At 45.6% G+C, this 26,165-nt stretch overlaps 1 protein-coding gene across 1 annotated transcript in view; it reads left to right on the forward strand.

Moving 5' to 3' along the window:
- Window positions 1-26,165, forward strand: part of LOC143805867 (cytochrome P450 2F2-like) — a 64,754-nt gene that overhangs the window by 23,361 nt on the left and 15,228 nt on the right. Inside the window, exons 2-4 of the mRNA XM_077285599.1 lie at window positions 13,606-13,783; window positions 14,120-14,282; window positions 15,147-15,296. Of these exons, the coding sequence (XP_077141714.1) occupies window positions 13,607-13,783; window positions 14,120-14,282; window positions 15,147-15,296 (490 nt within the window). The 5' untranslated portion in view covers window position 13,606. The remainder of the gene's footprint in view (window positions 1-13,605; window positions 13,784-14,119; window positions 14,283-15,146; window positions 15,297-26,165) is intronic.

Raw genomic sequence — 26,165 nt, forward strand, 5'->3', positions numbered from 1 at the left:
GTCCTAGCCGCAATAAATAATCCACGTATATCCCTAAGACAAGCTATGTCGTTATTAGGGTCTCTTATCTCTTGTATACCTGCAGTAAGATGGGCTCAACACCATACTCGAACACTACAACATCAAATTTTACAAGAGGACAGACGGTTATTTGGTCACTTAGATGCAAAAATAACCTTATCTCAGGAGGTTTTAACTTCCTTAGAGTGGTGGCTAGACTCAAACCATTTGATGAGTGGGGTTCCATGGGTAATAACGCCATCTCATACCATAACCACTGACGCCAGTCCTCATGGATGGGGCGCTCATATGGGAAATGATTATTGCCAGGGGTCATGGAGCATGGAGGAAAGCTGCAGCTCCTCTAACTTTAAAGAACTAAATGCTGTAAAATACGCCTTATACCATTTCCTCCCACAGCTTCGGGGGAAGGACGTCAGAGTCCTGTCCGACAACACCACCACAGTGGCGTATCTAAACCGTCAAGGAGGTACACGATCAGAGACTCTGATGTCTTCTGCTACAGAAATCTTAAACCTAGCAGAAAGTCACCTAACATCCCTTACTGTGCTGCACATAAGAGGAGCAAGCAATCAGCAGGCGGACTTTTTAAGTCGACACACCCTGAGACAAGGAGAGTGGTGCCTAAACCAGCAAATTTTTCTGGACATAATATCTCTTTGGGGCCGTCCTCAGATAGATCTCTTCGCCACAAGAAGAAACAGGAAAGTCCGGAGATTTGCCTCCTTGTCTCCAGCGGATCATCCGGACATTCTGGACGCTCTCCAAGCCCCTTGGCAGTTCAGTCTCGCATACGCGTTTCCTCCGATCATATTGCTACCTCAAGTCATACGCAAAATCAGAGAAGAAGGAGCGAGAATTGTACTGATAGCTCCATTCTGGCCCAAGACACCATGGTTCTCATGGCTACAGACCATGTCGGTCTCAGATCCTTGGGTCCTCCCCTCAACACCCAACCTTCTCTTCCAGGGTCCGTTTTTCCACCCGCAGGTGGACAATCTCCACCTGACGGCCTGGAATTTGAGAGGCAGATGCTAAGATCGAGAGGATTCTCGGGGGGTTTGATTGATACACTTCTCCAGAGTAGAAAACCCTCCACCACAAGAATTTATACGAGAATATGGAAAAAATTTTTACAATCCCATACATCTACCAACACATCAGAAATTCCGATACAATCTATCCTGGAATTTCTTCAAAAAGGGAGAGAACTAGGTTTAACTGTAAACACCTTAAAGGTTCATGTATCAGCATTAGGAGCCCTCTATGGCCATAACATTGCGGGGGATAGATGGGTATCCAGATTTATTACAGCCTGCGAAAGAATAAATCCAGTTAACATACCTAGGATTCCTCCCTGTGATTTAAATTTAGTTTTACAAGCCCTAACAGACTCTCCATTCGAGCCAATAGACTCAATACCCATTAAATGTCTATCACTAAAAACGGCCCTCTTGGTAGCACTGACTTCAGCTAGGAGAATCGGTGACATCCAAGCACTCTCTATAGATCCACCTTTTTTGTTAACCTTTCAGGATACGTTAATTCTTAAACCAGACCCTTCCTACCTTCCCAAAGTAGCAAAAAAATTCCATAGGTCACAAGAAATAATCTTTCCAACTTTCTTCAGTAATCCCTCCACTCCTGAAGAAGAGAAATATCACACTCTAGACGTTAAAAGAGTAGTGTTAAAATACATTGAAAGGACCAGCAGCTGGCGACAGTGTAGGGCTCTGTTTATTTCCTTCCAGGGTCACAAGAAGGGTCATGGAGTAACAAAAAGCACCTTATCCCGGTGGATCAGAGAGTCTATCAGATTGGCTTATTCCACGAGGAAAGAAAACCCTCCGGAAGGCATAACAGCACACTCTACCAGAGCGATGGCATCCTCCTGGGCAGAGAGGGGAGACGTCCCAATTGAAACTATATGTAAGGCGGCAACTTGGTCAAATCCTTCTACATTATATAACCACTATAGGCTAGACCTATCGTCAACTTCTGACCTAGACTTTGGCAGGACTGTCCTCAGCACGGTGGTCCCCTCCCTAGGTGATGGTCTCTGAAAGATCTCCAGTGGGGTGCTGTCGTGGCGAGGAGTAAAAAGCCGGATTACTCACCGGTAATGCTCTTTTAGTGAGTCCACGACAGCACCCTCTTACATCCCTCCCTAGATTAATATAATACATACTATTGAGTAAAATCCTTTTAATCATAAGCAAATAAGTTTGGAAAATGAAATAAATGATATTTGCCTAATACTGGCGGTCCTCCGGGTACTCTGAAATCAAAACTGAGGAGGAGAGGCGGACCGCCCCCTTTTATTTCTCAAAAAATTTCCTGTTCCTGCGGGGCGGATCCCTCTCTCCAGTGGGGTGCTGTCGTGGACTCACTAAAAGAGCATTACCGGTGAGTAGTGTTGAGCGATACCGTCCGATACTTGAAAGTATCGGTATCGGAAAGTATCGGCCGATACCGGCAAAGTATCGGATCTAATCCGATACCGATACCCGATACCAATACAAGTCAATGGGACTCAAGTATCGGACGGTATCCCTGATGGTTCCCAGGGTCTGAAGGAGAGGAAACTCTCCTTCAGGCCCTGGGATCAATATTAATGTGTAAAAGAAAGAATTAAAATAAAAAATATTGCTATACTCACCTCTCTGACGCAGCCTGGACCTCACCGAGGGAACCGGCAGCGTTGTTTGCTTAAAATGCGCGCTTTTCCTTCCTTCCGTGACGTCACGGCTTCTGATTGGTCGCGTGCCGCCCATGTGGCCGTGACGCGACCAATCACAGCAAGCCGTGACGTAATTTTCAGGTCCTTCTAGGCATTCAGTATTTTAAAATTACGTTCCGGCTTTGTGATTGGTCGCGTCGCGGTCACATGGGCGACGCGACCAATCACAAGCCGTGACGTCACGGGAGGCAGGAGACGCGCGCATTTTAAAATGCGCGCGTGTCCAGCCTCCCGTGACGTCACGGCTTGTGATTGGTCGCGTCGCCCATGTGACCGCGACGCGACCAATCACAAGCCAGAACGTAATTTTAAAATCCTGAAGGACCTGAAATTACGTCACGGCTTGCTGTGATTGGTTGCGTCGCGGCCACATGGGCGACGCGACCAATCACAAGCCGTGACGTCACGGGAGGCTGGACACGCATGCATTTTAAAATGCGCGCGTCTCCTGCCTCCCGTGACGTCACGGCTTGTGATTGGTCGCGTCGCCCATGTGACCGCGACGCGACCAATCACAAAGCCGGAACGTAATTTTAAAATGCTGAATGCCTAGAAGGACCTGAAAATTACGTCACGGCTTGCTGTGATTGGTCGCGTCGCGGCCACATGGGCGGCACGCGACCAATCAGAAGCCGTGACGTCACGGAAGGAAGGAAAAGCGCGCATTTTAAGCAAACAACGCTGCCGGTTCCCTCGGTGAGGTCCAGGCTGCGTCAGAGAGGTGAGTATAGCAATATTTTTTATTTTAATTCTTTCTTTTACACATTAATGTTGTTTCGATACCAATACCCGATACCACAAAAGTATCGGATCTCGGTATCGGAATTCCGATACAGCAAATATCAGCCGATACCCGATACTTGCGGTATCGGAATGCTCAACACTACCGGTGAGTAATCCAGCTTATCTGGGTGGTTTGTGACCGGTTTTCTAAGATGGTCCATTTGGTACCTTTGCCTAAGTTGCCTTCCTCCTCTGATTTGGTTCCATGTGGTTCGTTTGCATGGCATTCCGGAGAATATTGTGTCTGACAGAGGTTCCCAGTTTGTTTCTAGGTTTTGGCGGTCCTTTTGTGCTAGAATGGGCATTGATTTGTCTTTTTCTTCAGCATTTCATCCTCAGACAAATGGCCAAACTGAGAGAACCAATCAGACCTTGGAAACCTATTTCAGATGCTTTGTGTCTGCTGATCAGGATGATTGGGTGACCTTCTTGCCGTTGGCCGAGTTTGCCCTTAATAATCGGGCTAGTTCGGCTACCTTGGTTTCGCCTTTTTTTTGTAATTTTGGTTTTCATCCTCGTTTTTCTTCAGGGCAGGTTGAGCCTTCTGACTGTCCTGGTGTGGATTCTGTGGTGGACAGGTTACAGCAGATTTGGACTCATGTGGTGGACAATTTGACGTTGTCTCAGGAAAAGGCTCAACGTTTTGCTAACCATCATCGTTGTGTTGGTCCCCGGCTTCATGTTGGGGATTTAGTCTGGTTATATTCTCGTCATGTTCCTATGAAGGTTTCTTCCCCTAAGTTCAAGCCTCGCTTTATTGGTCCTTATAAGATTTCTGAAATTATCAATCCGGTATCTTTTGTATGTTTTCCATAGATCTTTGTTGTGGAGATATGTGGTGCCCGTGGTTCCCTCTGTTGATCCTCCTGCTCCAATGTTGGTTGAGGGGGAGTTGGAATATGTGGTGGAGAAGATTTTGGATTCTCGTTTTTCGAGGTGGAAGCTTCAGTATCTGGTCAAGTGGAAGGGTTATGGCCAGGAGGATAATTCTTGGGTTGTTGCCTCCGATGTCCATGCTGCCGATTTGGTTTGTGCTTTTCACTTGGCTCGTCCTGATCGGCCTGGGGGCTCTGGTGAGGGTTCGGTGACCCCTCCTCAAGGGGGGGTACTGTGAATTCCGTTCTTGGGCTCCCTCCGGTGGTTGTAAATGGCACTTTTGTGAATTCTGCCCTTGGGCTCCCTCCGGTGGTTTTGAGTGGAACTGCTGCTCCTTGGGTTTAGCATTAGCAGCTGCTTCCACTGATCGTCTCTCCTGGTTCTGCTATTTAGCCTGGCTCTAGTCTTCAGCCAGTGCCAGCTGTCAATGTTTCTTGGTTGGATTCAGATCTCTCCTTGGATTTCTCTGATAGTCTGTCCATTTCAGCAAAGATAAGTCATTGCTTGTTCTTTTGGTTGTCCACTTGCTGTGGACTTAATCGTTCAGCTCATGTTATGTTTTTTCTTGTCCAGCTTGTCAGTATGATATATTTAGCTTAGCTGGAAGCTCTGGGGAAGCAGATTTGCCCCTCCACACCGTGAGTCGGTGTGGAGATTTTTTGTAAACTCTGTGTGGATTTTTAGCTTTTAATACTGACCGCACAGTATCCTTTCCTGTCCTGTCTATCTAGTTAGAATTGGCCTCCTTTGCTGAATCTTGTTTTCATTCTGTGTATGTCATTTCCCTCTCCACTCACAGTCAATATTTGTGGGGGGCTATCTTTCCTTTGGGGGTTTTCTCTGAGGCAAGATAGCTTTCTGTTTCCATCTTTAGGGGTAGTTAGTTCTCAGGCTGTGACGAGGTGTCTAGGGAGTGACAGGAACATCCCGTGCAGTGGGATGGGGGGTCTCAGGGTCGTTGCTGGAGGAGGCAGGAGTGGGGTGATGCTGCAGGCCAGGATGAGGGGGGCTCTGATGTGCGGCGTGATGGTGTGGGGGGTCTTGTGCTGGTGCATGTCTGATGCTGCTGCCAGGTGTCTCTGGGTGCCTGGCGGTTGCTGGCCGGGGCTGCGGGTGTCTCCGGTGCCTAGCAGTGCTGCGTAGGTGTCCAGCACTGCCATTTTGCGACAGGCCAGAGCCCCGGTAATTCCACGGTTCCCTGTGTGTGTGCGGTGGACTCCGAGAATATGGCTGAGAATATGGGCTAATAAAGAGTCCACTGCTTAAAGGGATTGCTTAAAGGGATTGTCTCCCACTAGGACAACCTTGTCTTAAACTAAATGTTCAGCCCCGATAAATTAATAAAGCCTATACTCACCTGCCATGCCAGCGCCGTTCCCACAGTGGCTGTTATGTGGTGTTATGCCACATGTTGCCTGGAACTAATCAGCGCTGGTGTCACTGTCTCTGCCTTCAGACAAACTGAACATGAAGAGGAAGTGCAGGATGAGCTGCTTGATCCCAGACGTCCTCTTCATGTTCTGTTTGTCCGAAGATTGAGACAGTGACACCAGCACTGATTGCTTCCGGGCAACATGTGTCATAACACCACATAACAGCCGCTGTGGGAACGGCGCGGCACAGGAGGTGAGTATAGGCTTTATTAATTTATCAGGGCCGAACATTTAGGGGTTGTCCTAGTAGTGGACAAGCCCTTAAATATTTGGTGCTGCTCAGTTATGATATATATTGCCTGCGTGGTGTAAATCTAAGTATCTGTGTATTTACACTGCACAGTACCACTCCTCCTGTATATATACACTGCACAGTACTGCTCCTCCTGTATATATACACTGCACAGTACCGCTCCTCCTGTATATATACACTGCACAGTACCACTCCTCCTGTATATATACACTGCACAGTACCACTCCTCCTGTATATATACACTGCACAGTACCGCTCCTCCTGTATATATACACTGCACAGTACCGCTCCTCCTGTATATATACACTGCACAGTACCGCTCCTCCTGTATATATACACTGCACAGTACCACTCCTCCTGTATATATACACTGCACAGTACCGCTCCTCCTGTATATATACACTGCACAGTACCACTCCTCCTGTATATATACACTGCACAGTACCGCTCCTCCTGTATATATACACTGCACAGTACCACTCCTCCTGTATATATACACTGCACAGTACCACTCCTCCTCTCCTGTATATATGCACCGCACAGTACCACTCCTCCTGTATATATACACTGCACAGTACCACTCCTCCTCTCCTGTATATATACACTGCACAGTACCACTCCTCCTGTCCTGTATATATACACCGCACAGTACCACTTCCCTGTCCTGTATATATACACCGCACAGTGCCGCTCCTCCTGTATATATACACTGCACAGTACCACCCTCCTGTATATATACACTGCACAGTACCACTCCTCCTGTATATATACACTGCACAGTACCGCTCCTCCTGTATATATACACTGCACAGTACCACTCCTCCTGTATATATACACTGCACAGTACCACTCCTCCTCTCCTGTATATATACACTGCACAGTACCACTCCTCCTGTCCTGTATATATACACCGCACAGTACCACTCCTCCTGTATATATACACTGCACAGTGCCGCTCCTCCTGTCCTGTATATATACACTGTACAGTACCACTCCTCCTGTCCTGTTCTCGGATAGGCGACATTGGTCTTTGGGAGGGTTAATATTGGTTTATTATTTTCAGGAATACTATGGGAAAATAAAAAATATATATATATTGGAAAACACATTTAAATGTATTATACTAAGTAATCCCCTTTCCCGAGAACTTTGTAGTTGCTGGGGTCCGATCGCTGGGACCCCCATGATCTCGAGAACCGGCGCTCTAAAGAAACAGTCAATCGTGCGCACTGCGACGGCATTCACACATAGCTCTTCAAATAACGCCTTTAAGAGGAGCGTTGAAGGGCACAACACAGTATAGGAAAATCCACTGATCGGGTGTGGGGGGATTGTTATAGTCTGTGGGCTGGTGGGGTTTGTGTGGCATTGCTCCTTTTTTGTCCCAGTCCGGCCCTGGACAGCTCTACAGGGAGGCTGCTATACTTTGTTCTGGTTTTATTCCCTACATATTTTAGGGCAGCTGAAGGGTTCAGGTAGCAGAGTCATCGCCCTGTGTTGTTCTGTAGCCCAGATTCCCACCCTGACTATATACAGTGGGAAACTAAAGTGTAGACAGCAGTTCCTTATGAATAGTAAGGTCAGTGGGTAAATGTGTCTACCTGTTTTACAATGGTATGGCCCAAATGTGAGCTGAGGTAAAACATTGCCAGAAGCTAAGAGGCACTAACATGTCCATACACAGGCACTAATGCCCTCACACTTCTGCCAGTATGTACTGCCGTGTGTGTGGCAGTAGTTCTTCTAATAGTCTTATCACACCTGTCTGCCATACTTCCTTGAGGCGGGATGGGAACCAAAGTTGACGTGTTCTAATATTGAGCTCCCATTTCCCAGCTCTGGAAATTCACCACTTACGGTTGGAGGATTGGCAGTGATTGCATGGTTTAGAGGAGCACACTTCCATTTATAAGGGGTTGTCCCCGTCAGGCTGGGTTTACAGGAGGGATACCCTATGCTAGGCTGGAGGTTGTGGTGTGTATACAGAATGTAAACTTCACTCTTGTGAACCCAGCCTACAACTAATTATGTAATGGTGCATGTATTACTAATGCAGATGACGTTTGCGTGTGTCGCCATTTATAATTCATCTATATATTTTGGCATGGGGGGACCCCATTTGAAAGTTTGCAGCGGGGCCCATAACTTTAGTAGTTACGCCACTGTTCTGTAGTAAGCTCTGTTCTGCTCCCATATGTCTGTAGTAAGCTCCGTTCTGCTCCCATATGTCTGTAGTAAGCTCCGTTCTGCTCCCTTATCTCTGGAGTAAAGGCCCCGTCTCACATAGCGAGATCGCTAGCGAGATCGCTGCTGAGTCACAAGTTTTGTGACGCAACAGCGACCTCAGTAGCGATCTCGCTATGTGTGACACGTACCAGCGACCAGGCCCCTGCTGCGAGATCGCTGGTCGTGTCAGAATGGCCTGGACCTTTTTTTGGTCGTTGAGGTCCCGCTGACATCGCTGAATCGGTGTGTGTGACACCGATCCAGCGATGTCTTCACTGGTAACCAGGGTAAACATCGGGTTACTAAGCGCAGGGCCGCGCTTAGTAACCCGATGTTTACCCTGGTTACCAGCGTAAATGTAAAAAAAACCAAACACTACATACTCACCATCTGTTGCCCGTCAGGTCCCTTGGCGTCTGCTTCCTGCTCTGACTGAGCCACCGTAAAGTGAGAGCACAGCAGTGACGTCACCGCTGCGCTCTGCTCTCAGCTCTCACTGTACGGCGGCTCAGTCAGAGCAGGAAGCAGACGGAAAGGGACCTGACGGGCAACAGATGGTGAGTATGTAGTGTTTGTTTTTTTTTACATTTACGCTGGTAACCAGGGTACACATCGGGTTACTAAGCGCGGCCCTGCGCTTAGTAACCCGATGTTTACCCTGGTTACCCGGGTGCTGCAGGGGGACTTCGGCATCGTTGAAGACAGTTTCAACGATGCCGAAGTCGTTCCCCTGATCGTTGGTCGCTGGAGAGAGCTGTCTGTGTGACAGCTCCCCAGCGACCACACAGCGACCACACAGCGACGCTGCAGCGATCAGCATCGTTGTCTGTATCGCTGCAGCGTCGCTGTGTGAGACGGGGCCTTAAGATCAGTTCTGCTCCCTTATCTCTGGAGTAAGATCAGTTCTGCTCCCTTTTCTCTGGAGTAAGATCAGTTCTGCTCCCTTATCTCATAGTAAGCTCTGTTCTGCTCCCTTATCTCTGTAGTAAGCTCAGTTCCGCTCCTTTATCTCTGTAGTAAGCTCGGTTCTGCTCATTTATCTCTGTAGTAAGCTCGGTTCTGCTCCTTTATCTCTGTAGTAAGCTCGGTTCTGCTCCTTTATCTCTGTAGTAAGCTCTGTTCTGCTCCCATGTCTCTGTAGTAACCTTTGTTCTGCTCACTTATCTCTGTAGTAAACTCCGTTCTGCTCCCTTATCTCTGTAGTAAGCTCGGTTCTGCTCCCATATCTCTGTAGTAAACTCGGTTCTGCTACCATATCTCTGTAGTAAGCTCGGTTCTGCTCCCATATCTCTATACCAGCATGTTTTTAAAGCCTGTTATGTCTGCTGCTTTAATGCAATGGTCAGAGGTAAGCAGGGAAAAGGAGGGCCACCGCAACTGAAGGGCCACTGCCTTGTGATTGCCCCCCAGGCTGAAAAGTGCCAGCCAGCCCCTGCCTTTAACTTATATCTACAAACGCTGGGGCGGTGGCATGAAGTGCTTCTTCACTGTTTGGCACAGAAAAAGTGTGCTGGTGTTTTTTCTATATATATGGACATCTTTAACAAAAGAAAAGGTTACATATGTTAGTGGTTAACATTAGTTCATAAAATTGCAAGTTCCAGTCTGCGATCTTTCATTCTCAAACCTCCTGATATGCAGTTTGCTATCTGATCCAAGTTACAGATTTTTATCATTTGTGAATGTCTCTCACAGTAATACATGCTGGATGTGAGATCTGTGTGTCAAGGGTGCTGCTATTGTCATTAGCTCAAACACCAGCACAGCTTTTATCCTGAATTTATTTCCTTTTTATGGACTTTCCTTTTTTTTCATGGCATATTATCTCTACTTTCCCTGAGGCTATAGATATTTTCTTCTATCGTCAGGCTGTGAAGGTTTGTTTGCAACAATTTCTCTACTGCTATGTTTATCGTTTAGAGAAGGAGGGATAGATCAGAGAGAAAGAGCCATCAGGACTTGGATCAGGATTTGTAACCTTTTTGCAGAGCACTCAGCTAGTTAATGAATGTACAAACATTCAGCTGCAGTAAAATGGAAAATATTTTTAAGGGAGAGTCTTTGGAAAGTTCTTTAACCCCTTAATGACCGCCAATACGTCTTTTAACTGACCTGAGATATAAGAGAATAGCATCCCCATACAGGTGACAATCCAGCAGCTGTCAGCTGTACACTATAGCTGACAATTTGCTGCATCAGCCACGATCAGTATTTGCATTGTCCATATCTGTTTAACCCCTTAGATGCTGCTGTGAATAGTGACTACATCATATAAATGGTTAACAGAGTGTGGGGGCTTCCTCTTTATCCCAATTGGTGCCCTCAGATCATGGTTGGCTGCATGCTGGCTGCAATATTGGATTGAAGTTCATTCTCTGTCCTCCGTAGTACATGCCTGCACAAGGCAAGATTGCCTTGTGCAGGCATGTACTACGGGGGACAGAGAATGAACTTCAATCCAATATTGCAGCCAGCGGGAAAGGAAAGGGTGAATCAAACAGCCGAAAACCCCGCCTCTATGGCTGAAAATTGTTCCCTCCAAATTCAGGTGACAGAGTCCCTTTAAGATAGGAAATAGTTAACGTAGGAGGGGCACAGTGGGATAAGTTAGAGAGGTCTTCCCAGTTTTAGTCAGTTGGGACCGGGGCACCCGTGTAGCTCACTAGGGCTGTCTAGCCCAGGGCGACACCGTGCCATGTGAAATTACAAGAATAGTGGGCCTAGCATCTAGCATCCAGGGGGCCAGAGCACAGGAGAGAGTACAGTAGCAGAAGAGCTAGCTCACGCAGAGTGACTGGGGCTGGAGCACTGAGGAAGAAGGCTAAGCAGAACAGGAGCAAGTAATCCAACATGTGGCAGATTTTTGGTGGGACGCTATTCTTAGGACCAGGGCGAAATGGCAGAGAATACCCCCATAAGAAGCAGAAATTCTGGGCATTGAGGACACTGAGGGAAAGGAGGATGCGGTCCGTCCCGGGGTCAGGCTTAGCGGCAGAGAGAAGAGGCAAAGGAAAGCGTTGCCAATTGCTGTGATTGATTGTGCCCTGGATGATGTCGTGCTGAGTAAAAGAGTTGACGTTAAAGTGAATCGGACTGTGACTCTTTATTTGTGGAACTGTCTGCAGATGAAATAACCCCTTACCGGGAGAACCCAGATGGCGTAGAGGAGCAGCAATGAGGTACTCAGAAGGGAAGGGGCCAGCGCGTGATACAGGGTTTACTGTTGGCCATGACTACAGCCCTGGCCCCATCTTACATGTGCTGCAGCTGAAATTCCATTATTGCCTGCTGCTGATCACACAGTCTCCATGCCAGGAGGGCAGGGTGTGCAGCGGTGTGCAAGCGGAGGCTGTAGGCGTACCCTGTGCTGAGTGCGCCGGGACATGCTGCTGGGTCTGCTGGTGAAAGATCTGGTGCTCCACAGTGATGAGTGCATGAGAAAGCATGGCCACCATGGAATATCTGGCACACCCTGGCAATGCAGAGTGCGGGAAACTGATACCATGATCGGGGTCTGCGAGTGCGCTGTGTTTGCCAGAGTAAATGTGGGTGTGGCAAGACTATCCTAGAATATAAGATGATTGTCACAATATGACGGTGCCTCGTAGCAGCCTCAGCAATGGATGTGCTGCACCAGCCACCGCAACAGCATCAGCAGAGCCGTCTGCGCCATTGTCAGGGACGCAATGGCATAGTGCATAGTTTGAAGTAAACATGGGTTTTAAAAGCACTTGTGTGATCCCAACAACTTCTAATTTTGGTGTCTCTTCTACGTGGAGGCTTAGAGTGTAAGAAGTTGCAATATCTATCTATCTATCTATCTATCTATCTATCTATCTATCTATCTATCTATCTATCTATCTATCCTGTATATATAAATATATATGCATATATATGTATATAATTGTATATTTTTCTTTGTGAAAGCTTCATTTTTCCTGGATAATCTATCGTACAGACTTGGCGTTAGCCACTCCATCTGTCAGATTCCAAAGGGAACCTGGCCTTAACTTTTTACTTCTGAATTGGTATCTGGTCTTACAGTGGGATGTCTACTGAGTGGGATAGCAATCCAGAGGCAGAAATATTGACCAGTAGCCAGGTAAGAACCAGGACGTCTGTGCAGGGACAAAATCGTAAGGCAGGAAAGCAATGAAAAAATTATTTGAATTCAGAATCTGGAATGTCTACAGAGGATTCAAGCAGAATAACCAGAAGTTCATGGAAGCTAGTCAAACTATAACTGGCAGTGGACAGCAGGGTTTCATTAGCTTAAATAGCTTGCAGCCCCACCCAGGCCACTCAGTGAGCAAACACCGACAAAATTTAACTCTCAAACTCCCAGCCTGAATTAAACTACAAGTTCCCGAGGGAACACAACTAGAGTTGTCGCCTCCAATGAGAACACTGTGCCACCCAGTGACAGAAGCAGAGACAGGTAGGGCAGGCAAACTGTCAAACGAAGCTGCTAGTGTAGAGTTGTAACCCGTCATAAGCGCACCTAAGAGTAGCACTTGCTGAGATCTATATTGTGACCTGTTGACGACAAAAAACAGGGCACCATAATGGTAGATCACATAGTTATTATAAGACCCATTCATAGAAGATGCCCAGGCCACATTGGTGAGCCTAGACATGGAACTCAATTCCTACAAAGTTGCAAGAAGTTAACAAAGTGATCATAGAAATAATTGGTGTTGGTGATGAGGGGGATAAAAAAAGCACTAAATCCTTCCCACCCAGATGGTTTGAAGTGAGATAGTTTTAACAAGTTTTAGGCTGGGTTCACATTATGTTTAAGCAGTGTGTTAGATGGACTGCGTTACACCGCGGCATAACGCGGTGTAACGCAGTCCGTTAACGCTGCCATTAAGCACTATTTTGGGTGCATCGCTAGTGCACGCCCACAATGGGTGTGCGCTAGCCATGTGCCATCATTGAGTAACGGACCCTCGGACACAGGCTGCAGCATTTCTGGGTTTGTCACCGCTAGCTCAGATAGAGCATCTGCTAGCTCTATCTGTGCTAGCGAAATGGCATGTCGGCACTTGAGTGGACGCAGCCCGCTTAACGCATGTGCTGCTTTAATGCAATGTGAATTTAGCCTTAGGAAACCCTTCACCCTACGTCTTTTGCAACTGCATTTTGGTGACAGTTGAAATTTCTGCTGGCTTTTCAGATCAATCTTCAATGATAAATTTATGGACATGAATGCAGTGGAAACAATGGGCATTATAAAATTATAAATTGTAACACTGAATTTATATCCACAGAATGGATTTCTACACTATAGCTACCGTCCTTTTGGTAATTCTTATAACCAGCGTGATGGCTAATTATACTAAAATATTGCTGGAAAAATCCAAGCTGCCTCCAGGACCAACTCCTCTACCCATCATTGGCACTCTTCATCTGATGGACTTTGGTGATATTGTAAAGTCACTCATGAAAGTGAGTAGAGATGGAAAACAACTCTCCACACCAAAGTGTAAGGCTTCTTTTAGGAAATTGATTGACCAAGAAATGAAGTCAATATATTTGTAGTTCGCAAAGCTATAGTGAGACTCTTGAATAGGACAAATGATTTATTGATAACATTTTTTTAATGTTTAAGTGTACACTTGCACAGTCAGACCTTGTTTTGAATATTACTTAAGTACCACCTTCATTATGTTTGGCCAGTCCGAGAGAAGTGTGGAATTTTCTTGGACCATGAAAGGAACATTATCAAAGTATCCAATAAGATCGAAACTTGTTATGTTGAACAAATTCTCTATTTTCTCCTAGTTGTCGAAAAAATATGGTGACATATTTACAGTATATGAGGGGACCCAACCAGTAATCATTCTTTGCAGTTATAAAGCCCTCAAAGAAACTTTCATTGACAAAGCAGAAGAGTTCAGTGGTCGAGCTTATTATGCTTCATTCCACGACTTTACCAAAGGAGAAGGTGAGTATTGAGTTACAGTAAGTATCATTTACTGTTTGATCCTTCTGTATTATTGATTTCATCATACTTGATGGATCTTTTCCCACAGTATTCATTTTGAGGACTTAGAAGAATTAAACAAATTTATTGAAGGAGCTTGGCCAATATCTTGCATTTAAAGGGTTTGTTCATCTAAGACTTAGTAAGAAAGCTCCAGCGGGAAGCTGGTCAGAGGACATCTCTCTGCTTGCAACCCCAGCCATCAGCTGTAATTACTGTGTTGAAATCAGTTTCCCTACAGCGCTACCACAGGAAATATTAAGTATTGCACATTTTTTTATAAGAATTATTAGGTTGTCCATACTTTGTTCCTCAAGAGACTCCCTGGGTAAATGAGGTTCTGATTGAGAGGCTGATCTTGCTTAAATAAGAATGAACCAATAGAGTATTTAAATTAGTAATCATTGAAACAGTGGATTTGTGCTAAAAAAAAAGTATGATTTGTGTCCAGTCTTGCACAGGGACACACTGGGTGAATTTACACTAGTTAACAGCCATAAAATAATTTTTTACCAAAACGATGTTTTATTTTTAATGAACATTTTTGTTTTCAATAGAATGATAAAAAGAATAACATATTTTGCGTACTCACAGTAGACATCTATTAAATCTCACATGTTGTTGGACTAAACAATTGATTTTTTTATGGACTTCTACAGTTCTTTTTGCCTTTGAAAAATGTTAATCTTGATTATCCATTGATCCTTGTGGGTTGTCCCTTGAGTTTTCTAAGGGAGAATTCTTATTGGCTTGCATGTATCTTTTAACAGAATGAATCTGTGGAATTCGCTTCGATATAATATATTTTATTCTCTTGTATGACAGAAATTGCATTCAGTAATGGTGAGAAATGGAAGGAGATGAGACGTTTTGTGTTGCAGACCCTGGGTAGTTTTGGCGTTGGAAAGCAGAGTTTTGAGGAGAGGATACGGGAAGAGGCTACGTATCTGACTGAAGTTCTGAGAAAAGCTAATGGTAAAGTTCAATAGCTCTGATAATAATTTCTATACCCTTTTCTCTATGGCTTTAGTGGAGTATGTCACACAAAATGTACCCTTTCTTTTTGTTTTTAAATCTGTAAGTATTGGAAGTTTTGCCCGGTTGACCATAAAGCTGTTACATCGATGGCAGGTTTCTAGTAAGATATCTTGCTTATGTTGAACACATGATGCTCTACGTTACAAAAAATTCTGTGGTTCCCAATGTTTCTAAGTTAAGTTACCCATATATATTATATCATGTTTCCCCCAATCTTTGAAGCATTCACTGTGCTGCTTGTTAAAGAAGCACTCGAATCAAAGTTTTTATCCTCCTAATATATTGCAAAAATAATATTATATGGAATTTTGTACTTACAATTGATGTACAGTAACAAATTGTATTGTGGTACCGTGTTAGCCAGAAAAATCGATGTGAATACTTTTCTGCCCAATGATGACAGAAGTATTCTAGGAGTGATACTTTATTGGCTAACCAGAAAATAATATGTTTGCAAGCTTTCAGGGCACAGAGGCTCCTTCTTTAGGCAAGATTACAAATAGATTAATAAGAAAAAAGCACAACATTTAAAGAATATTACAGGAGGACATTTGTTAGGTGGTGGAAAGTGTGATGAGTCCATAGATAAGCCATGGTAATCCAATTAGGCATTTTCTTACAAACGTTTCAAATAGAGCTGAGCGACTTTTACTTTTTTAGGATCGAGTCGGGTTTCACGAAACCCGACTTTGTCAAAAGACGGGTCGGGTGAAATCGGCCGATTATTTCGAAAAGTCGGGGATCCGACTGAAACACGAAACCTAATGCAAGTCAATGGGGAAGCAAAGTCGGCAGTGAGTGGAGGACAGGAAAACACCCACAGTGCCCATTTTAATGCCAAAAACATCAATTCTTGTTACTTAAGCTTGTCAATCTTAATTTACCTTATAATAATAGTTAGGCATTGAAAATTGGGGGTCATTTGGCTAAAGTTGGGGGGGGGGGTAGGGCTGGCTCAAGTTTTTCGTGGGCCCAGGAAACGCGGACTACGTCACGGCGGTGGAGCAGGGAGAGGTAAGTATTTCAAGTTTGCAAGTGCTGTGATCCTGAGCAAGTGGGGGGGCACACTCATTCGCATTGGCACTGGCACAGGGCCCCTCAAAGTACGGCGGTGTGTTTGACGGCGGGGGCGCCTCCCACCGGCAGAGACACTTTTGCGTACTATGAGGGGCCCTGTGCCAGTGATGTCGCCAACAAGTATGCCCCCCCACCTGATGAAGGAACCTGCACTTTCATCTGCACCTTCCTCTTTGTCCCCGTGTAAGGTGGTATAGTATGCGGGAAGGGGAACCAGACTTTCAGCAGGGTCAGATACTGGCTGTGTAGAGTGTAAGGGGAATGTAGTGTTCTGGGTCACTGTACCAGCAGACTCATCTAGCAGTGGCTGGGCAATGGGCAGGATGAGGAGGAAACACAGATATTGGCCCAAAGAATAAAGTAGGCTAAATGCAGTTCAAAATTGGTAACAGGACTAACCAGGCGGCATGGCTTTGTTCAGTGGAGGACAACTGTAATGAGAGGCTGCCACAGTGAGTAGGCCCAAATAAGTAACTAGGCTAAATGCAGTTCAAAATTGGTAACAGGACTAACCAGGCGGCATTGCTTTGTTCAGTGGAGGACAACTGTAATGAGTGGCAGACACAGTTAGTAGGCCCAAATAATAAAGTTGGCCAAATGAAGTTCAAAATTGGTAACAGGAGTAAACAGGTGGCACTGCTTTGTTCAGTGGAGGAGAAAAGCAAGGAGTGGCAGACACCGTTAGTAGGCCCAACCAAACAAGTAGCCCAAATACAGTTTCATATTGTAAATATAGGCCGAAAGCCTGAAGATTGAAGCATAGGGGAAAAGCACAGGAGAACACCAAGGAGCGGCAGACACCGTTAGTAGGCCCAACCAAACTAGTAGGCCAAATGCAGTTTCATATTCAAAATATAGGCTGAAAGCCTGAAGATTGAAGCTCAGCTTTGTTCAGTGGAGGAGAACACCAAGGAGCGGCAGACACCGTTAGTAGGCCCAACCAAACAAGTAGGCCAAATGCAGTTTAATATTCGACACAGGATGAAAATTGAGGCTCAGCTTTGTTCAGTGGAGGAGAAAAGCAAGGAGCGGCAGACACCGTTAGTAGGGCCCAACCAAACAAGTAGGCCAAATGCAGTTTAATATCTGATCTAGGCCGAAAGCCTGAAAATTGAAGCTCAGCTTTTTTCAGTGGAGGACAACAACAAGCAGCGGCAGACACTGTTAGAAGGGCCCAACCAAAGTAGTAGGCCAAATGCAGTTTAAAATTTCATATAGGCCGAAAGCCTGAAGATTGAAGCTCAGCTTTGTTCAGTGGAGGAGAACACCAAGGAGTGGCAGACAACGTTAGTAGGGCCCAACCAAACAAGTAGGCCAAATGCAGTTTAACCCCTTAATGACAGCCAATACGTCTTTTAACTGACCAGAGATATAAGAGAATATCCTCCCCATACAGGTGACAATCCAGCAGTTGTTGACTGTACACTATAGCTGACAACTTGCTGTATCAGCCACGATCAGTGTTGTCACCGTACATATCTGTTTAACCCCTTAGATGCAGCTGTCAATAGTGACTACATCATTATAAATGGTTAACAGAGTGTGGGAGCTTCCTCTTTATCCAAACTGGTGCCCTCAGTTCAGGATTTTGTGGTCATGATGTTTGCGATGGCAATTTATGACCAAATAGCGGCCTTAGAGTCTGACAGCTGTAGTAATCTGTTCAGAAGTTAGCGGCATTTAGGTGGTAAAAATACACATTTTCATTTCTGTCATACCACTTTGCATTAATTCCTGTAAAGCACCTGAAGGGTTAATCAACTACCTGACTGTAGTTTTCAATATGTCGAGGGGTGCTGTTTTTAAAATAGTATCACGTTTGGGGGTTTCCCAAAATATAGGACCCCTAAAGTCACTTCAAACATGGATAAGTCCCTAAAAAAATAAATTTTGTACATTTCCTTGGAAAAATGAAAAATTGCTGCTACATTTTTAAACCTCCTAAAATGCTAAAAAAATAAAATAACACTTTACAAATGGAGCTGATGTAAAGCAGACATGTGGGAAATGTTATTTATTAATGGTTTGCTGTGGTATGACCATCTGGATTAAAGAAATAATCATTCAAATTTAGAAAATTGATAATTTTTTAACCTTTTTCTCAAATTTTTGATATTTTTTATAAATAAACACAAAACATATTGACCTAAATTTACCATTATCATAAAGTATAATGTGTCACGAAAAAACAATCTCAAAATCACTGGGATTTGTTGAAGCGTTGCAAAGTTATTACCACATAAAGTGACACTGGTCAGATTTCAAAAATTTGGCTCCGTCACTAAGGGGTTAATATCTGATCTAGGCCGAAAGCCTGAAAATTGAAGCTCAGCTTTTTTCAGTGGAGGACAACAACAAGCAGCGGCAGACACCGTTAGTAGGGCCCAACCAAACTAGTAGGCCAAAAGCAGTTTAAAATTTCCTATAGGCTGAAAGCCTGAAGATTGAAGCTCAGCTTTGTTCAGTGGAGGACAGCTGTATTGAGTGGCGTAGACAGACACAGGTAGTAGGCCTAAAATAGAAAAGTAGGCTCAATGCAGTTTAAAATAGGTTACAGGGGTATACAGGCAGCATTGGTTTGGTCAGCGGACGACGATTGCAAGGAGTGGCGCAGACTTACTAGGCCTAAAATAAAAAAATAGGCTCTATGCAGTTTAAAATGGGTTACAGGGGTACACAGGCAGCATTGGTTTGGTCAGCGGAGGACGATTGCAAGGAGTGGCGCAGACTTACTAGGCCTAAAATAAAAAAGTAGGCTCAATGCAGTTTAAAATGGGTTACAGGGGTACACAGGCAGCATTGGTTTGGTCAGCGGAGGATGATTGCAAGGAGTGGCACAGACTTACTAGGCCTAAAATAAAAAAGTAGGCTCTATGCAGTTTAAAGTGGGTTACAGGGGTACACAGGCTGCATTGGTTTGGTGAGCGGAGGTCAATTGCAAGGAGTGGCGCAGACTTACTTGGCCTAAAATAAAAAAGTAGGCTCAATGCAGTTTAAAATGGGTTACAGGGGTACACAGGCAGCATTGGTTTGGTCAGCGGAGGACGATTGCAAGGAGTGGCACAGACTTACTAGGACTAAAATAAAAAAGTAGGCTCAATGCAGTTCTAAACTGGTAACAGGAGTAAACTGGCAGCACTGCTTTGTTTGGTGGAGGACAACTGGAAGAAGTGGCTGACAAAGTAAGTTGGCCAAAATAGTAAAGTAGGCTAAATGTCTGCAAAAAAAAAATGTTCCTAAATAAACAGGTGGCAAAGCTAGGTACAGGGGTGGGTTCCACTGCTGAGTAGCAGACAGTGGTAGTTCGCGCACAGTATTCACAGGTCTAAATGGAGGGCAGGGCCCCTGTATATTTTTACTATCATCTATCATTTCAACAAATTTGTATTGGCAGTGCCATTGAAGGATTTTACAGCACAGACTAAACAGTGGTGGAGCAGTGAGAGGTAAGTTTTGCAAGTGGTAGAGCACTGTTTGAGCTGGGGGGGAACACTCTCTCGTGGGCGGCGGTACTGGCCCAGGGCCCCTCATATTATGACGGTGTGTCTGACACTGGGTGTGCACCACCACCGCCAGAGACACTTCATTGTACTATGAGGGACCCTGTGCCAGTGCCGTCGGCCAAAAGTGGGCACACCCACCTGTCCAGGCAAACGGCACTCGCACGGGTGCTTTCGCCAAGTGGTGACCACGGCCCCGTGGGGGGAGTCAGCCCATTTAGGGAGGTGTAAAAATGGCCTATGGTGGACATTCAGCAGCTGCAAATGGAGGAATTGGAGCAGTCAGTAAGAGGAGTCCAAAAGCAAGACCTTTTTACAGGAAAGCTACGTGTCAGCAGGGGAAGGTGGGGCAAAATAATTAGAAATCCATGATTGGTTCATTTTAATGAAGGTTAGATCATCAACATTTTGGGTAGCCAGACGAGTCCTTTTTTCGGTCAGTATTGAACCAGCAGCACTGAAGACTCTTTCTGATAGCACACTAGCAGCTGGGCAAGTGAGCTCCTGTAATGCATATTCTGCCAATTCAGGCCAAGTGTCTATTTTAGATGCCCAGTAATCAAAGAGGAATGACGTGTGAGGGAGAACATTGATAAGGGAGGAAAAATAGTTCGTAACCATACTGGACAAATGTTGTCTCCTGTCACTTTGAATTGATGCAGCAGTACCTGTCGTGTCTGCGGTCATTGCGAAATCACTCCACAATCTGGTCATAAAACCCCTCTGTCCAACGCCACTTCTGATTTGTGCACCTCTAACACCTCTGCCATGTTGCCCCCTGCAGCTTGTGTGAGAACCATCACCACCGCTGTGTGCTGGGAATGCCTGAACCAAACGGTCTACAAGAGTTGCTTGTTTGGTAGCCAATATTTGTTCAAGGTTCTCATGTGGCATGATATTATGCAATTTCCCTTTATAGCATGGATCCAGGAGGCAGGCCAACCAGTAATCGTCATCGGTCATCATTTTGACAATGCGGGGGTCCCTTTTTAGGATACGCAAGGCATAATCAGCCATGTGGGCCAATGTTCCAGGTGTCAAATCACTGCTTGTGCTGAGTTGAGGAGCACTTTCTGGCAAATCAACATCACTTGTCTCCCGCAAAAACCCTGTACCTGACCTTGCAACGCCACCAGTTTCTATTGCCCCCTGAGAAGCTTCCTCCTCCCATAAATATTCATCCCCATCATCCTCCTCTTCATCCGCCACCTCGTCCAGGAGAGTTCCCTGAGCAGACAATGGCTGACTGTCATCAAGGCTTCCCTCATCCTCGGCTGCAGACGCCTGCTCCTTAATGTGTGTCAAACTTTGCATCAGCAGACGCATTAGTGGGATGCTCATGTTTATGATGGCGTCATCTGCACTTACCAGCCATGTGCATTACTCAAAACACTGAAGGACTTGACAGAGGTCTTGTAGCTTCGACCACTGCACACCTGACAACTCCATGTCTGCCATCCAACTGCCTGCCCGTGTATGTGTATCCTCCCACAAATACATAACAGCACGCCTCTGTTCACACAGCCTCTAAAGCATGTGCAGTGTGGAGTTCCACCTTGTTGCAACGTCAATTATTGGGCGGTGCTGGGGAAGCTTCAACGATCGCTGATGGTTCTGCATACGGATGGAGTGTACGGGTGACCGGCGGATGTGCGAGCAAAGTCTTTGCACCTTCAGGAGCAGGGCTGGTAACCCCGGATAACTTTTCAGGAAGCACTCTACCACCAGGTTCAAGGTGTAAGCCAGGCAAGCTATGTGTTTCAGTTGTGAAAGGGCTATGGCAGCCATAAAATTCCTTCCGTTATCACTGACTACCTTGCCTGCCTCAAGATGTACACTGCCCAGCCATGAATGAATTTCTTGCTGCAAGAACTCGGCCAGAACTTCCGCGGTGTGTCTGTTTTTGCCCAAACACTTCATTTCCAACACATCCTGCTGATGCTTACCACTAGCTGTTCCATAATGGGACACCTCGTGTGCAACACTGGCAGCTGCGGTTGGAGTGGTTGTGCGACTGCGCTCTGTGGAAGAGCTTTCGCTTTTGCTGGAGGAGGAGGAGGAGGGGTGGTGAACGCCTACAGCCAACTGTTTCCTAGACCGTGGGCTAGGCAGAACTGTCCCACTATGGCTGTCCCCTGTGGACCCTGCATCCACCACATTAACCCAGTGTGCCGTGATGGACACGTAACGTCCCTGGCCATGCCTACTGGTCCATGCATCTGTTGTGAGGTGCACCTTTCTACTGACTGATTGCCTGAGTGCATGGACAATGGGTCTTTGACATGCTGGTGAAGGGCTGGGATGGCTTTTCTCGCAAAGAAGTGTCGACTGGGTAGGTCATAGCGTGGTACTGCGTAGGCCATCAGGGCTTTGAAAGCTTCGCTTTCAACCAACCGGTAGGGCATCATCTCTAATGAGATTAGTCTAGCAATGTGGGCATTCAAACCCTGTGTACGCGGATGAGAGGATGAGTACTTCCTTTTCCTAATGAGAGTCTCTTGTAGGGTGAGCTGGACTGGAGAGCTGCATATGGTGGAACTAGCGGGGGTGGTGGTGGACATGGCAGATTGAGAGAGGGTTGGTGAGGGTATTCTTGCTGTTGGCCTACATACAGTGTTTCCTACCAACAACCTGGTGATTCCCTGACTGCTTTGGCCTTGCGACGATACCTCCACATTTGCTGCAGGTGGTGTCCTAAACGGTGGGCTTACAGTGAGGGAAGCAATGTAGCGTTGCTGACTAGCTTCATTCTGAGCGGGTGCACCTACGTTACGGGACGTTTGGTAGTTAGTCCAGGCTTGCAAGTGCATGCTGGTTAAATGTCTTCGCATGCACGTTGTATTTAAATTTTTGACATTCTGCCCTCTGCTAAAGGTCCTTGAGCATTTCTTACATATAACTTTGCACTGATCATTCGGATCTTGGTTAAAAAATTGCCAGACTGCACTCTTCCTACTATCGAATACCTTTTCAGGCATTGCACGCTGTGCTACTTTCACCGGATGGCCACGCTGTCCTACAACTGTTTTTGGTTTTGACACATGGTTTTGGGCAGATACGGGCCTGCCAGATGAAAGCTGTTGCAATGTTGATGCCTGCTGCGGCTCATACTCCTCCGCTTCAGAGCTACTGCCAGCAGCACCCTGTTCTCCCAATGGCTGCCAATCGGGGTCAACAACTGGGTCATCTATCACCTCCTCTTCAATGTCCTGTGCACCTTCCTCTGTTACCGTGTAAGGTGCTATAGCATTCGGGATGTGGCACCATAGTCTCATCAGGGTCAGATTCTGGCTCAGTACACTGTGAGGGCAATGTTGTGATCTGAGTCAATGGAACAGCATAATAATCTAGCTGTGGCTGTGCATCTGTGCACTCCATGTCCGATTCATCTTGTAATGGCCTGTTAACAATTTCCCTTTCTAACCCAGGCACGGTATGTGTAAAGAGCTCCATGGAGTAACCTGTTGTGTCGCCTGACGCATCCTTCACTGTTGTTCTGGGTGAAGGACACAAGGAAGTGACTTGTTCCTGATCGGGAGCATCCACTGACGACTCGCTTCTTTTAAATTTTGAACTTTCCGAAGAGGAGGCGAAAGAGCTAGAGGCTGAGTCAGCAAGGAAAGCCAAAACGTTTTCCTGCTGCTCCGGCTTTAAAAGCGGTTTTCTTACTCCCAGAAAAGGGAGCGTTCGAGGCCTTGTGTAGCCAGACGATGACGCTGGCTCAACAACTCGAGCCTTAAGTGCTATTTTGCTTTTCCCATTACCACCAGATGCTCCACCACCACCACCACCACCATCATTACCAGCTGGCAATGACCGCCCACGGCCACAACCTCTTCCACCAGACTTCCTCATTCTTGGGAAAATGTAACCAAACTAACAACCGTTATATGGTACTGTAAAACAAGGTAGAAGGTGTATGTAAACTTGTTGTGAATTTAAATCTCCCTTTCTATATGTGTGGGAGACTGCTGCAAAAATCAGGCCCACTGTAGTACACTACACAGTGTACGTGGCAGAAAGTGGCTGGCAGATATACCACAAACAGGACTGACGTAGATGCACTTAGTGGCAATATTAATCTCCCTTTTTATGTGTGGGACACTGCTTCAAAATTCAGGCCCACTGTATTACACTACACAGTATAAGTGGCAGAAAGTGGCTGGAAATATATATATAAAAAAGGGACTGTACTACAATAACAATCTCCCTATAATGATCTCAGGACAAGTATGGCAGCCAGCAATAAAAAGGACTGCTGCACACAAAAGTGTGGACAAATAAACAATAGAACTGTGCAGAAAGGAGCAACAGGACTTTTGCTTTTAAAAAAGCAGTTGGTTTGCACAGCGGCGTACAAACAGCAATGCAGCTATCAGGGAGCCTTATAAGCTACAGAGCTGATGCACAAAAATCTAGCCTCCACTGTCCCTGCAAAGAAAAGGTGGTGTTGGACAGTGGAAATCGCTACAGCACAAGCGGTTTGGGGGTTAATCTTCCCTCCGTAACGATATCCCTGCTTCTGACAAAGCTGCAGCAACCTCTCCCTATGCTCAGATCGGCAGAAGAAAGATGGCGGTTGGCGTGCACGCCCCTTTATAGCCCCTGTGACGCCGCAGAAAGCATGCCAATCACTGTCATGCCCTTCTCTAAGATGGTGGGAACCGAGACCTATGTCATCACGCTGCCCACACTCTGCGTCCACCTTCATTGGCTGAGAAATGGCGCTGAAAGCGTCATACGAAACGCGACTTTGGCGCGAAGATCGCCGACAGCAAGTCCGATCCCACGCTGGGATCGGGTCTGGTTTCACGAAACCCAACTTTGCCAAAAGTCGGCGATTTTTGAAAATGTCCAATCCGTGTCTCTCAAACCTAGTTTCAAAGACCCAAATACATTTTCTGGACATGACCATACACATCAAGGACAATGCCATACGGACATCCATTTACCACAAGCCCACCGGACGTCCGGCTTATCTTAGATGGAACAGCTTTCATCCAAGACACAAAAAAATCTGTCATCTACAGTCAAGCTCTGAGCTGCGATCACTGAGGAATACATTCCTACAACAAGGATACCATCCACTGGTAATAGATGAGCAGATCCACAGGGCTACAAGGATCCCAAGAAGCCGCCTCCTGGATTACAAACTGAGAGAGGATAACAACAGTGTACCTCTTGTGGTCACGTACAACCCCCACATGAGCATCCTAAGGAAAATTGGTGCTGATCTCCAACCCATATTCCATAGAGATCACAAATTGAAATACATATTCCCAGAACTACCACTTCTCTCCTATAAACAGCCCCTAACTTAAGGAATCTGCTTGTCAGAAGTGTCCTCTCATCACCATCTGTGACTGACACATTCCCCTGTAACAATAAAAAATGCAAAACATGTACCCACATATTACCAACAGATATAGTCTGTGTACCAAACACAAATCAGGACTATAAGGTCATGGGTTCCATTTCTTGTACATCCTCCAATGTGGTGTACATGATACAATGTACGAGGTGCCCTGGAAGTATCTATATTGGGGAAACTATGCAAAGACTACAAACTAGGATGAATTTACACAGGCACACAGTCAGGAATGAAGTGGACACACCTGTGGGAAAACATTTCTGTGAACCTGGACACAGTATCATAGACTTAAAAGTCTTAATACTAAAAGGTAATTTTAAGGACCACAGGGAAAGAAAAAATTGGGAATACAAGCTAATGAATATGTTTAATTCGTTGACACTAGGACTCAATTTAACACCTGGATTTATGAGTCACTACATGGATACAATTCACACCTCCACCAGAAGGACTCCAGATAACTAAGAACATTTTTCCCACTGCCTCTCCATTTGTAAGAAAATGCCTAATTGGATTACCATGGCTTATCTATGGACTCATCACACTTCCCACCCCCTAACAAATGTCCTCCTGTAATATTCTTTAAATGTTGTGCTTTTCTTATTAATCTATTTGTAATCTTGCCTGAAGAAGGAGCCTCTGTGCTCTGAAAGCTTGCAAACATATTATTTTCTGGTTAACCAATAAAGGTATCACTCCTAGAATACTTTTGTCATCATTGGGCAGAAAAGTATTCACATCGTACTTACAATTGCTCATTTTACCTTTCTACCAATTGAATTCTTCTCTTTTCCATTAGGTCTATGACATCACGTGAATAAAAACAACAGATTAGCTGAATCCTTCTAAGTTTTATGT

This window comes from Ranitomeya variabilis, chromosome 2 (genome assembly GCF_051348905.1).
Source record: "Ranitomeya variabilis isolate aRanVar5 chromosome 2, aRanVar5.hap1, whole genome shotgun sequence".
Taxonomy (NCBI): Eukaryota; Metazoa; Chordata; class Amphibia; order Anura; family Dendrobatidae; genus Ranitomeya; species Ranitomeya variabilis.